At 34.3% G+C, this 13562-nt stretch overlaps 2 protein-coding genes across 3 annotated transcripts; one reads left to right on the top strand and one right to left on the bottom strand.

Annotated features, from left to right (window-relative positions):
• Positions 1–2237: 2237 nt before the first annotated feature.
• On the top strand, positions 2238–8660 carry LOC115986788 (IQ domain-containing protein IQM3-like). Of its 2 annotated transcripts, none has more exons than XM_031110095.1 (9): positions 2238–2509; positions 2592–2706; positions 2919–2984; positions 3055–3143; positions 5172–5259; positions 5983–6129; positions 6239–6331; positions 7713–7814; positions 8092–8660. In XM_031110095.1, exons 1-9 carry the CDS (start codon positions 2337–2339, stop codon positions 8596–8598), a joined length of 1380 nt encoding a protein of 459 aa, XP_030965955.1. In that variant the 5' UTR covers positions 2238–2336; the 3' UTR covers positions 8599–8660. The 2 variants fall into 2 exon arrangements, with proteins under 2 accessions (XP_030965955.1, XP_030965954.1); XM_031110094.1 differs by having other exon boundaries at positions 2574–2706.
• LOC115986786 (pentatricopeptide repeat-containing protein At2g27610-like) lies at positions 8572–11128 on the bottom strand. Its single transcript, XM_031110093.1, has one exon. It carries the CDS (start codon positions 10900–10902, stop codon positions 8809–8811), a length of 2094 nt encoding a protein of 697 aa, XP_030965953.1. The 5' UTR covers positions 10903–11128; the 3' UTR covers positions 8572–8808.
• Between the last annotated feature and the right edge of the window lie 2434 nt (positions 11129–13562).

Here is a 13562-nt window from a genome sequence, read left to right as displayed (position 1 = left end):
TCAAGTTTTTTTTTTTTTTTGGGTTGTGGATTCCATGTGATTATGGGTGGTGGTGGAGTTGGGTTGATTCCATGTGATTTGGGTTATATAAACGGAGTTGATTCATCTCTTCATTTTTTTTTTTTTTTAAGAGTTTTGTGTTGATTTTGGGGAGTTTTTTTGGAAGTGGTATTGGGTGGTGATGCTGGGTTGCACCTGTGGGTGGTGGTGGGTTTGTTACAGTTCTATGCTTGTGTTTGTATATGATGGTGAGTTTTTATTTTGTATTTTTTTTATATTGATGGTTTTTTTTAAAATATTTTAAAATATTATTTTAATATATAGAATAGAAAAATATAAGATGTAATGAATGGTGAATTGTAAAATAGTGTGTTAAAATAATAAAGTATGTTTTTTGATGTGTCAAAATGACATATTTATAGAACACCTGATAGGAATGCTCTAACATTCTTGTATCCCATTAATTACTTTTTGAAATGTGAGACAAAATGTGACTTTAAACAAATAAATTTATTTGAGGCGAAAACATTATTTTGGCCTCTACATTTTAATAGCAATCAATTTGGTCCCTATTATTTTTCACTTGCAATCAAATTAGTCCCTTTAGTGCACAGTTAACATACATGTGACTTAAAAAAAAAAAAAAAATCCATATCAGACCAAAAAAAAAATAAAAAATTTGAAAACCAAACCGATAGCTCCAAATCAAAATTAAAAATTCCCAGCTTTTCTTGCAATTTCTTAGTGACCAAACACAACTCAAAACACAAAAATCAAACTAAACAATCACCCTTCACAAACTAAAAGATCCTTCAATAGCTCCAAATCAAAATTAGCTCCACTATGAACCCAACCACCGTATTACAACCATAAAAAATCAACCTAAAATAAGATCGTACTAGATCGGATTAGTGAGCTTGGCATCGCTGTTGGATCGGCGGCGTGTGAGGTGGAGATCTTCTAGTGGACTTGTGATGGCGCATGTGTAGGCTAGGTTTTTACCGAAGGGCCATGGTAAACAAGTTGCAACCTGCACACTCAGGACAACTATCATCAAATACTAAGCACTCAAACCTTCCATGGTCCCACAACAAAACCACATCAATTTTCATTTGCATGTGGGTTCTTCTTGTCCAAGTCATAGATTGAGTTTTTGCTTGAAATCGAATTTATCACCTTGGTTGAAACAGGTTTCAAGCATGTGGCTTCTGATGGGCTCCTGTGAGTTTGGTATGAACTATGTTGTGGGTTATTGATTTGGTGAACGATGTAGTGGGTCAAAATTGACTTGTTCTTCTCTGGTTTTTTTTTTGAGGTTTGATTTATGTGTTTGGTTGCCAAGAAGGTGCAAGAACAGTTGGGAATTTTTTTTTTTCTTTAATTCAACCTTTTTTTATGTGAATTTTTTTTTAAAAAAATTTATGACATTGCATTTTTAATAGCATTTAAATATTTTTATTATTATTTTGTCTGTCACATGTGTGCCAACTGTGCACACCGTTTGCACATAAACATTTATAGTTAGTAGTTAACGGTATTGACTAAATTGGTTGTAAGTTGAAAATAACAAGAACAAAATTGATTACTTCCAAAATGTAGGGACTAAATTGACTGTAACCTCAAATTGTAGAAATCAGAATAGTGTTTTCGTTTTTTTTTTTTAATATTATTTTTTTAAAAAACCTAGATTATTTTTGAAAAGGTGAAATAAAAAGTGGATTAAACAAATACGCTAACAAAAAGCAAGGAATGCCAATCTCAAATCTCAAATTTCAATTCTCAAAACTCAACCTGAATTTTCATGCTGATAATGTATACTCATTATCATCATAAATTATAATACACCGCATAAAATACTAACATCATTATGTGTCGGATTATCAAAAAAAAAAGAAAAGAAAACATCATTATGTGACGAGCTAAATGTTCTTTCAAATTTTAAAGAGCTACATATGTAACACGATTTTAGTGCTAACTACTATCTCAAAAGAGATAAGAGACGAGCCAAATCTATCAATCTTGAACTGATGGTATGGTAATAGACTTAGATTTGAGAGCACTTCAGTAGTTTGGTGCGTGCTGACATGACCAAGCAAGGTGGAAGAGTGGAGACCACTTTTCTTGGCTCTTCTTCAAATAACCAACCAAATGTGTTAGTTGTCCCCGCAGTACTACCACCTATTTATGACACAATCAATTCTAAATCTAACCTCATAAACCCAACCAGCAAAAAGAAAATTACATTATGCAATTGGATAGAAAAAAGCTAGACAAAGACATATTTAGCTTGATTATGCTCCTTCCAATCTCTTTCAAACACTTTGCTTTTTTATCTAATGGCACTTTCTGTGGATTGCCATGACCATAATCTTGAATCAATGTCAATGGATTCACAGGAGAGTAAAGAAACATTTGTTTCAACAGCTGCGGTGAGGTTGCAAAAAGTTTACAGGAGTTATCGTACCCGGCGCAGGCTAGCAGATTCAGCTGTTGTTGCTGAAGAGCTGTGGTAAGTGTCAATGTATGTTTCATTTCATTTACTTTACGAATGTGACTGTGTTTTTTCTGAGAAGTTATGGGACTATTTGGAGGTCGCAAGCTATAGATTATGCAAGGCTGAATCACAGCACGGTTTCCTTCTTCAATTTTCACAAAGCAGAAACAGCTGCCTCACGCTGGAGTAGGATCAGCTTGATTGCTTCTAAGGCATGTAGCTTACACAATTATTAACATCTTCATTATTGTATTTGCAACAAATTTTGTTATGATTTCCAATGGCTATTCTGTTTTTGGCCTCCTATTTAATCATTCACGCAAAATGATAGAAAACATTAATTACAATTAAAATGGAATAAATAATGGTGTCATGCTTTAGTAAATAATAATAATGGTTTCATGCAATTTGATAATTTTGGCAGGTTGGAAAAGGGTTGTATCAAGACGCTAAGGCACAAAAACTAGCTTTCCAACATTGGATTGAAGCTGTAAGCCTATTATTTTAAGCTAAAAATTTACTACAACTATTATTATTATGATGATGACGATGTTCCGCAGATTGATCCAAGACATCGTTATGGCCATAATCTCAACTTTTACTATGAAGAGTGGGGTAAAGGTGATACAGAGCAGCCATTTTTTCATTGGTACACAAACTTCTCTTGGTTGATTCTTTGATTTTTCTGCCTCTAGTGCTATATGGGCCCACAAATATCTGCACTATGTTTCCTCTTTTCACCCCTTCTTCTTTACCAAGAATGAACAGTTTAACCAATTTTAGATGCTTCGAATGTCAAATATTCCCACTTAATGCCTTGGCTTCCGCATTTGACTCCAAATGCAACCAAAGTGATAAAAAAGAAAGTACGAACACAAGTACGGGAAAGTCTCAATAAAAACTATTCTGTCACTAAGACTGCTTACATGAAACTGCTAATGCCTTCATTGACTCTTATTGTTGGTTGTGAAATAACATGGTGTATTACATTCCAGTCTGGTTTGTGTAAATTCACATTCTGCCATGAGAGTTGCTAGTGTTCTTTATAATTTGCAGATTTGTCCAAATAAGAAAGGCCACATTTATCTGATTGTTGTTGCCTCCCACTGAGAAAATGATGGGAGAGATGGGATTGATTAAAACAGTAATCTTATCTATTGTGAAAAATGTTTACATGCTAACGTGATTTCAATGTCAAACACTAAGACCAAATAAGAAAGGCCACATTTATCTGATTGTTGTTGCCTCCCACTGAGAAAATGATGGGAGAGATGGGATTGATTAAAACAGTAATCTTATCTATTGTGAAAAATGTTTACATGCTAACGTGATTGCAATTTCAAAACACTAAGACCAAACAATCTATATGACAATGCATTTGCATCTACATCATGATCCTCTTTTTCTTCAAATGCCAAAGTTTCAGATCCCTAAAATCAGCCAACATTTTCTGCAAAGGCCTAAATCATTATTCATGTAAACAAAACCATTCAAGGATTGGTTTAAATTGCCCTTTGCAATTTATTCTTTCAATTAGATATGGGAGACTACACTTACCCAAAGACTGATCAGGAGCTCAAAATCTCAGAAAACCTTGTGAGATAAGGAGAGAAGAGGGGCCACAGAAAACATCTACAATCATGAACTTCTTAACTGACCAGAAAAGTGAGAGGGATTTAAATTAAGGAATATCAAAGAAAGCTCTGAGATCATTTTCATCACAGCCTAATTTGATATGGATTTTATCTCTCATTTGGAAGCCACCCAGTTTAGCCTTTCTTTTACCCTTTATATGTAGCCTTTGCACATCTGTGCATTATGTTACTACTTGTTTGCATGCCAGCGCATACGCAAAGATGTGGTCATGCATCACCTCTAAATGGAAGCCTCCATTTATTGGGAAATGTCATATAAGAAATGAATACTATGTCATCTACTATGTTCAATAATTTCTAGCATTCATAAAATCATTATACAATGCAATATATGTTTTTATTTTCAAGGACTAAAACTTTATCCAATAAAAAGCAGAAAATAGTAAAATACATTAAATCAATACTAAAAGGAAAAGGCACAAAGACAGCAATCTGAAGATTATAAATGGAAACATGACACATGTAACTCACAGCGTTCTCTCCTTTTAATTTTCATCTAAGTACATGATAAACGTAACTAAATCAGTAAATAATAAAAAAACTGTTTTAGTATTTAAAGTGTAATTCTTAATTTCTAAAAATACATGTGCATAAGCAAAGATGCATCTCAATCTCCGTCTCTGTAATTTCATCCTATATCCAATGTTCATTTAATTGCTGTCAAGAATAGTAAAACTAAATAGAGAGGGGAAATAGTTAAAAGTTATGGTATCAAAGTACATTGCAAAAATAGAATGTCTGGAATATTATTGAATGTTAACTTCTTGCTAGAAAAACAAAAACAAAGAATTATTGAATGTTAGTGGGTTAGCATGATAGGTTTCAAGCCCAGGGCTTGAATCTTTATCTCAATGCTAGGGGGTATCCTCAAAATCGCAGAATACCTCTCATACAAAAACCTCACAAGAATGGAGATAATTATATACTTTCTCATACCTTGATGTCCCATGCAAAAAAGAAAGAATCTCTAGTGTCTATTAAATCAATGTGTCACTAAACAGCTTAATATATTCCTTGTGTAGGTTGGACGTTGGAGATGGCAAAGATGTTGATCTCAAAGATTGCCCAAGATCAAGGCTTCGACAAGAATGCATTAAATATCTCGGATTGGTATGCTCCTCCTTTAATATGAAACCTAGTATCACAGTTCATAAATCATAAACCAAGATCAGAATGGGGTCAGATTATTACTATGATTGGAACACCAACTTTGTATGTTCTGTGGAAATCAATTATATCAATAGCCATTAATGAGTCTGTGAGGGATTTTCACAATTCGCTCTAATATTAATGGGCTTGATCTGCGATCAAATGCTATAAAAGATTTGTGCCCCCTCATCTTTCACCAATTGGTCATTGGATGGATCGGTAAGACACACGGTCCGACAAGTGGTATCAGAGCCCGATCATAGGTTCGAGTCGTTGGAGCCACATTGTGAGGGAGGGATTGTGAGGGATTTTCACAATTCGCTCCAATACCAGTGGGCTTGGTCTGTGATCGAATGCTATAAAAGATTTGTGCCCCCTTATCCTTCACCAATTGGTCGTTGGATGGATCGGTAAGGCACACAGTCTTACAAAGTCTAATGCATTTCATAGTATCATGAAATTCCATTATAGAAATAAAATATGTGCCGTTTCTGGTTATTACTTAATTTTCTACAAGCAAGAAGCACTAAAACTCTACCTACGAAATAGCTTTGTGTTTTGCATACTAAAAAGCTTATGGGAATGAATTGACTTCAATTGGATTTTAGATGCTCTTTAACACCTGCTCTACTTAAGCTTTCCTAACTTCACTCACACTGTTTGTGGAAATGCATCATGAACAAGCAAGAAAGGGAATACTATGAATACATAATTGCTGAAGGGATGATAGTGCATAAACAAACTGGAAGTCTCCTTGATACAAGTCAAAAATTGCAAGGCTCAAAATGGATTTTTGTTATCAGTACCTCCAAAAAACTTTATGCTGGTGAGGTAAAAACTGATACAAACACCACACAATTTGTTGACCGTATTCCCAGATCTAAGATGCCACTTTAGTTTGCATCATCTAAAGCCTAATGCTTTGTCTCCTTCCCACCAGAAAAGGAAGGGATCATTTCATCATTCCAGCTTCCTTGCAGGAGGGGCCACTTTGGCTGCTGGAAGACTTGAGGCAGAAAGTGGCAAGCTCAAGGTATGCATGTAGCAAGCATTTATTATAATGTTTCCATAATGCCATTTTGACATCTTTGTATAATTCAATGTTCTCATTATGGAGGCATACAACTAAAAATGTTCCATACCTTTAATCTACACATTAAAGTATTCAACCCAAAGCTTAAGCTATCATTGGAGAGGCCCAACAAGTATATATACAACCAAGCACACATCCAACTTGTTTGGGATTCCTCTCTCACTTACAGGCTCACCAGAAACTGAAACCAAAGAAAAATATGACCCTACTGATATTGCAAGAAAGACAAGTAGGCCAGTCACATGGAGTCCAAGAACAAACAAGCCAGACATTGACATCATGTTCATTCTGGGGCTCTATTTAGCAAACAGCCCTCAAATCCAACTTGCTGTAGATACTAAGTACAGATGCTTTCACAAAAAATAAATGATTGCTATGGAAGGGAACTGCATATCTTAATTTCACATTTCCCATGGTGTATGGGGTTGGAGGAGTTGAAACGGTTGCTTGTACCTGAAAAGTGCAACACTATCATCCTCTAGTGAAGCATACTAATTGTAGAATTTTAAATTAGATACAAGCAAATCCTATCAAAGAAGTAAAATAGTATTAATGATTTTAGTCTTTCAAAATTGCTTCTGAATTTAGAAGATCTTATTTTTTTACCCTTATTAAGGGTGAACTTTCAATTATATGAACGTTTAGCTCAAATGTTACTTTTAATAATAGATGTCAACAAAATGCAAGACTAAGTTAACTACTTGATTATATGGTTTACTCAAAGCTGATGTGAGGTTCAGTTTAGTTTGGATGAGCTCACAGGACCATCTTTTGTTTATAAATTTATGCAATTAATTGCGTAAGAATCCCAAGCTCTTTAAGACAAGTTGATGCTGGCAGTGGCAGATCTCATAAATTCTTCAAGTTTACTATATGTCAAATCAACATAATTTGCATAAGGCAAAGTCCCATTATTTAGATCCCAGAGCTCTCACATTTCAATTCTTCTCGGCTTTTTTATTAATTAATTAATTTTTTTTAATTCAACAGTTGGGGGAGGGGGGATCAATTCTTCTAGTAGTTAACACATTAAACCCATTCATTTGGTATCAAAGGAAATGTACTGGTAAGTACTATCTATGTGCTATATATTCTACACACATCAGCATATTAACTCTGGTAGGATCAAGAAAAGCTTCCAGATACAGATAATAAAACACTATTCTTTTTGGGTAACATAATAAAACATAAGTTTATAAGGAATCTATTCTTTTAATTTTATTTTAACAAAGGAGATAGTTTACCAACATACTTTGTATATAAACTTGAAAAGTCTCTATTTCTTGCATCCAAATTCTGAATATGTCCTTATGATTTCCAGTCTGTATCGGCATACAGTGGACATTACCGACCAACTGCGGAGAACCTTGGCAGCTTCTTAGCCTTCCTTGACGAGAATGGGATCAACCTTGATGAAGTTCAGGTATGCAACTTATATATAATGTCATTTCACAAATCTGCAACCCCTCTGCTAATTCTACATTGATTTAATTGCAGTTGATAGAACATTTGGAGACATGAAAATAGCTTTTCAAAATTTTAGGATATTGTGGGTCACAATTTGATATCTATGAAATTTTTCTGCCATTGTCCACTTTTGTACTTCTTTTTATAATCCAAAACCTGTACAAGGTAACAAACATATGCCTAATATACTGCTTCTACCACATTTTCCTCTGAGCTCTATCTATTTTAGTCAGGTATTTTCCCCTACAGAAGATCATGAGAGCTACAATAGCCGCAAATCAGTTAATGAAGGAAGTTATTCAACAAAAAATGTTCAAGAAGAGAGTAAACTGGGAGAACTAACAAATTCTGAAACACCCTGCCAAACTCCTAGGGAGAATGAGATTAACAGCAGATCCTCTGAATCATGTACCTATGCTCAAACAAAAAGCACACGAACACACAGTTATAAGAGAACCTTGTCCAGTGATCTCCATAGAACCAGAACAAATCTTCCAAAGAAAGAGATATTGCAGAGGATCAAGTCAAAAAAGGAAGTAAGTTCATATCAACTAGGGCATCAGCTATCATTGAAATGGTCAACTGGAGCAGGCCCAAGAATTGGGTGTGTTGCGGATTACCCTCTGAAACTAAGGCTTCAAGCCCTCGAGTTTGTTAACCTCTCACCAAGGGATCCTCCCACACCATCAGTCTGCGATGTTTTTCTTAGTTCAATTACAACTTTATGTGTGGTAATGTGACCTTAGATTGACTGTCTTTCTTACAAGTTACTATAAGAAGTCAACATCACTTTACTTTTCAATTCTTTCTATACTGTTTAGTCCTATTTCAATATCATCTCATAGAAATATCGATCATCTCAGATGATCATGGATTCATTTATCTTATTTTCTCACATGTAAAAGACTATAATGTATGAACAAATACTTTTTTTATCTAATATCCCTTGCTTATTCCCCACAGTGCAATACAAACATAGCATCAGGCATGTATCCAGTGTCAAACAACTGGGCTGTCAACCCATCCAATACCTCATGGAGATTTGTTTCTTGGAATTGTGTGTAATGAGTTGCAGAAAAGTAGTATATACTGTTCTTCAATTCAGCCCAGCTATATCCTGTATCTTTCTTTAATACCTTCTCCTTCATTATTTTTCGCACTTGTGCTGCTTCATTCCACATCTTGGCCTCAGCATATATATTTGAAAGCATGATATGAGCTGAAGTGTCTTCTGGATCAATACTCAAAATTTTCTCAGCAGCGTATCTTCCCAGAGCTACATCCTTGTGAATTTTGCAGCCAGACAAGAGACACCGCCAAACCACCTTATTAGACTCCATTGGAAAACTCCTTATGAGTTCAAAAGCTCTTTTTGTCTGTCCTTTACAGGCAAAGAGGCTGACTAAAGAAGCTAAATGATCTGTTCTTGGGGAAATGCCATGGTCTTTGATCATCGAATTGAAGTGGTGCCATCCCTCCTCTACAAGCCCCACATGCCCACAAGCAGATAAGACTCCAAGAAAAGTAATACCATTAGGTTTGATCCCATTACTACGCATTATGTTATAGATCTCTAAAGCTTCCCTCCCAAATCCATGTTGGGCATATCCCACAAGTATGGTATTCCAGGAAACCAAGTTTTTTGTAACTAGAACGTCAAAAACTTTCTGAGCTTCACTTAGTCTTCCACACTTAGCGTACATGTCTATAAGAGCACTCCCTACAACCACATTTGAGTCAAACCCAGGTTTTAGGATGCGGCAATGTGTTTGTTTACCCCACTCAATTGCGGGGATATCACCACATATGCTAAAAATGCTAGGATATGTATGAAGATTTGGTTCAAATCCTTCAATCAACATATCCTTTAGAAGCTCAATAGCTTCTCCATGATGACCATATCTAACATGCCCGGAAATCAGTGCATTCCACGAGATAACATCATGTTCATGCATTTCCTCAAAAGTTTTTGATGATTCCTCAAGAAGCCCACATTTTGAGTAAAAATCCAGAATTGCATTGCCAACGAATATAAAGGAATTGAACCCCATTTTAATGATCAAAGAGTGGAGTTGTGTTCCAACTTCAACATCCACTGTATCTGCTAATGCTCCAAGTACTGATGAGAATGTTCTTTCACTAGGTTTCAAACCCAAAGAATGGAACTTGTGGAAAAGATCAATAGCTTCTATTGCTTTTCCTTGTTGAGCACAGCCTCCCATTAGTGCATTCCAAGCCTGCAACTGTGGCTTATCCACCTCCAAAAATGCCTGATGAGCATAGTCCAATTCGCCACACTTTGCATAAAGATTTATCAATGCTGTCACAACAAAGGTGTCAAATCCAAGTCCACACTTTATGACAAGGGGATGCACTTGCATCCCAACCTTCAAGTTCTCAAGTGAAGCACAAGCTCCCAACACACTCGCGCAAGAAAATTCATTTACTTCCACTCCTTCCTCCTGTGACCTCATGAAAATCTTTAAACCCTCTACATTCTCCCCACATTGACAATAAGAAGAAAGTATTGAAGTCCAAGAAACTAAATCCGGCTTCAAAGTCGCATCAAACATGAGCCGGGCAGATTTCAACAAACCACATTTCCCATACATATTAACCAAGCAATTACTAACTTTACCATTCAACTCTTGCTCATGCCTATAAATCCTTCCATGAATCTCTTTACCAGCTCTTGCATCACCTAAACTAGCACAAGCAGATATAGCACCAACATATGTATGATTATTGGGATCAAAACCATCTTTAGCCATTAATCTGAAACAATTCAAGGCTTCTTCTGGCATACCCATTTTGGAATGCCAAGATATTAGAGCAGTCCATGAAACAAGATTTCTGTCAGGCATTTTATCAAACACCTTGCAAGCATCATTTATACGATTAATTTTTAGGTACAAAGACATCAAATGGTTATGTGCATATGCATCGAGGAAAAACCCAGATGTGATAATCTTGCCATGGACTGCTCTGCCTTTGAGGACGCATTGGGTGTCGCCGAAAAGGCGTAGAAGGTGAGCAAAAGACATTTGAAGAAAATTTGAGAACTATGTCTATGAGAGGGGTGGGTGATGAAATTGAAGGGGTTTAAGTTTAAGAACATATTCAAAAACTGAGAAGAAGCATAAGTTGAAGAAAAGAAATGGAATCAATGTTAGTGACTGAGGTATGTTCGGTGCCCACTACAAATATCAGATTTTCATGGAGTGGGTGAAGCAGTGACATTTGTTTGAATGGCCCAAGGCCCCAAACCCAAACCCATAAATATATATATATATATATATATTTATATATATATATATTAACGAAAGACTCAAAATATATTGATACAGAAATCAAGAGCCTCGTCCAGTTCTGTGTTCCTACTTCCTAGTCAGGTTTAAAGCTTTCACACAGCATTCAGAGTTACGGTGTGAGTTGTGGTATTAAACCTTGGTCCTCAGTCCTTAATGTGTGAGTTAGTCTGTCTGTCTGTTTCTTAAAAATAAAATAAAATAAAAATAAAAATCAAGAGCCTTAACCCAAGAGAGTTCGTTTTTCTTTTTTTTATTAGTCTGGATGGAAGATGTTCCGTTTGATATTGCCCTATTGTTTTTGCAGATTATCCACAATCTTAATAAAGTTTTTGCAGGCTTAGTCCTGACTCTCAAAAAGAAAAAAAGAAAAAAAAAAAGAGCCTTAGCTCAACTGTGACTTCTTTTTGTTTACAAGTTTCAATCCTCCCATCTCAAGTATTAATTTTTTTTTTTTTAAGTGTGTAAAGGAAAAAAAAACAAAAAAAAAAATGTCCTTAAAATAAAAAACACTTTTAATGATATTTTTATGTGAAAAATAAATAAACAGAGAAGTCCAATTTTTATTTTATTTTAGTTTTTTTTATAGAATGCAGAGAAGTCCAACTTTAATTATAGGAGTCAATGTTGGGTTTGAGCTAATATCAGCTAAGTTCAAAACATTTCAAAATTGATCAACTTGGTCTCTTAAACTGATACTCATTTTCTCCTCTCTTTTATGGTGATTAGAAGTTAAGTTGATTAGTTTTGAAATATCTTGGACCTGACAGACATTAACCCAAATCTCAAGAATGCTAACTATATTTTACCCTTAATTATGTATGAAATGAATGTTGCATACACATACTTGTAATACCAAAATGAACTTTGTATGCAACTCAAGTTATACAGAAAAAAATGCTAGTGCCATAAAAAAAAATATCATAATTTTTGCCACAACTTGTCATGTGGTGAGTTGTGAGTGGCGGATAAAAAATAATTGATCCATGGGGGCCTACATTTCCATCACTCACAACTCGTCGCATATCAAATTGTGGCAAAAATTGTGATATTTTTTATGACACTAGCATTTTTCTTATACAAAGGGACACGTATGTGAAAATGTGAGTGATTTTTTTTATATTTTCTTAGTTCTCAATTTCTTTATATATATATATATATATATTTTTGACATCGTCATATTTTTTATTTGATTAGAAACTATATTTCATATTACTGACTAATTCAAAGATCTATTAGTTTTATATAAAAAATTAAAATTAAATTGAGTATTTATATAGTATCTATAATATGTTTTTAGCTTTATTAACTTGTCATGAGATAATTTTGTTTCATGGAATCTTTTACCCTTTTATACATTTGACTTTTATTTTTAAAAAATAATTCCATTTATCACTCACAATACTAACAGATTTGTAAAACACACTCGATTCCTAAAGTATATAACAATTATTTGATCCAAAAATATACACCAATCAATAATTATTTTAAGAAATAATTTTATTTTAATAAATTTATAAAAAGAACCCAATATTCTTTTCAAATGACATTTCTTGTGACTTTACTCTCTTTCATGTCCCAAGTATTAACAAAATACTCGAAATTGGGGGGTTGGGGATCTTTGAGTACTAAAGAAAATTACAAAAATAATAATATTGAAGTATTGAACACAAAACACACATTGTTAGAACTGGGTTGATAAGACCTAATATCCTTTAGACATTACTATATTTTGTTGGAAAAATAATAATGAACAAACAATTTTGATACAACAAACAATATCCCAAATAATTAGCAAGAATGTAAATAAGCAATAATAATATAAATTTAAGTAAATTTACGAACAATCTCACAGTGCTATAGAATCACACAAAGAGCGTTGTCCTTAAATGTTGATTTATGCCACACAAAGTAAAACTTAGTGTGATTGGTTCTCTTGGCCAAACAACCCCCCAGGATTAAACTATAGCGTTGACCTTTGTAATGTATGCACTTCCACTCACAAAAGATTTCAGAACAACCTTCTATTGCCTTTCCTTAAAAAAAAAACAAATATTCTTGTAGAAAAATATGTGGGAGAGAAAAATGGTAAAGTTGTGTATATCTCAAATATAAAGTAGTAAAAAGACCCCTTAGAAAAGATGTTATGATGAGTATTATATAGACTACTTATGAAAATAATAGTCTATAGTTATTAGTTATTAATAACTCTTAAAAGCCCAACGACTATATTATCAATTATTCCCTAAAGTCTATTTCCTCATAATTGCCTAGCGACTATTTTCATCATAATTCCCCAATGGTTATTTTTCTCATAAATTTCCAACAGTTAGAAAATAAATAAGAATAAAAGTGTTTGAAACACACACACACCCACACCAACATATTACTCATAC

This window comes from Quercus lobata, chromosome 4 (genome assembly GCF_001633185.2).
Source record: "Quercus lobata isolate SW786 chromosome 4, ValleyOak3.0 Primary Assembly, whole genome shotgun sequence".
Taxonomy (NCBI): domain Eukaryota; kingdom Viridiplantae; phylum Streptophyta; class Magnoliopsida; order Fagales; family Fagaceae; genus Quercus; species Quercus lobata.
The sequence above is the reverse complement of the archived record's forward strand: the minus strand, read 5'-3'. Positions and strand labels throughout refer to the sequence as shown.

What these genes read in the sequence shown, in the direction of transcription:
- LOC115986788 (XM_031110094.1), top strand. Translation starts at nt 2,337, where the DNA reads ATGGCACTTTCTGTGGATTGCCATGACCATAATCTTGAATCAATGTCA. An exon ending in GAGCAGCCATTTTTTCATTG is followed by an intron (nt 3,144 to 5,171) that starts GTACACAAACTT and finishes TTCCTTGTGTAG; the next exon opens with GTTGGACGTTGGAGATGGCA. An exon ending in AAAAACTTTATGCTGGTGAG is followed by an intron (nt 6,130 to 6,238) that starts GTAAAAACTGAT and finishes CCTTCCCACCAG; the next exon opens with AAAAGGAAGGGATCATTTCA.
- LOC115986786 (XM_031110093.1), bottom strand. Translation starts at nt 10,902, where the DNA reads ATGTCTTTTGCTCACCTTCTACGCCTTTTCGGCGACACCCAATGCGTC.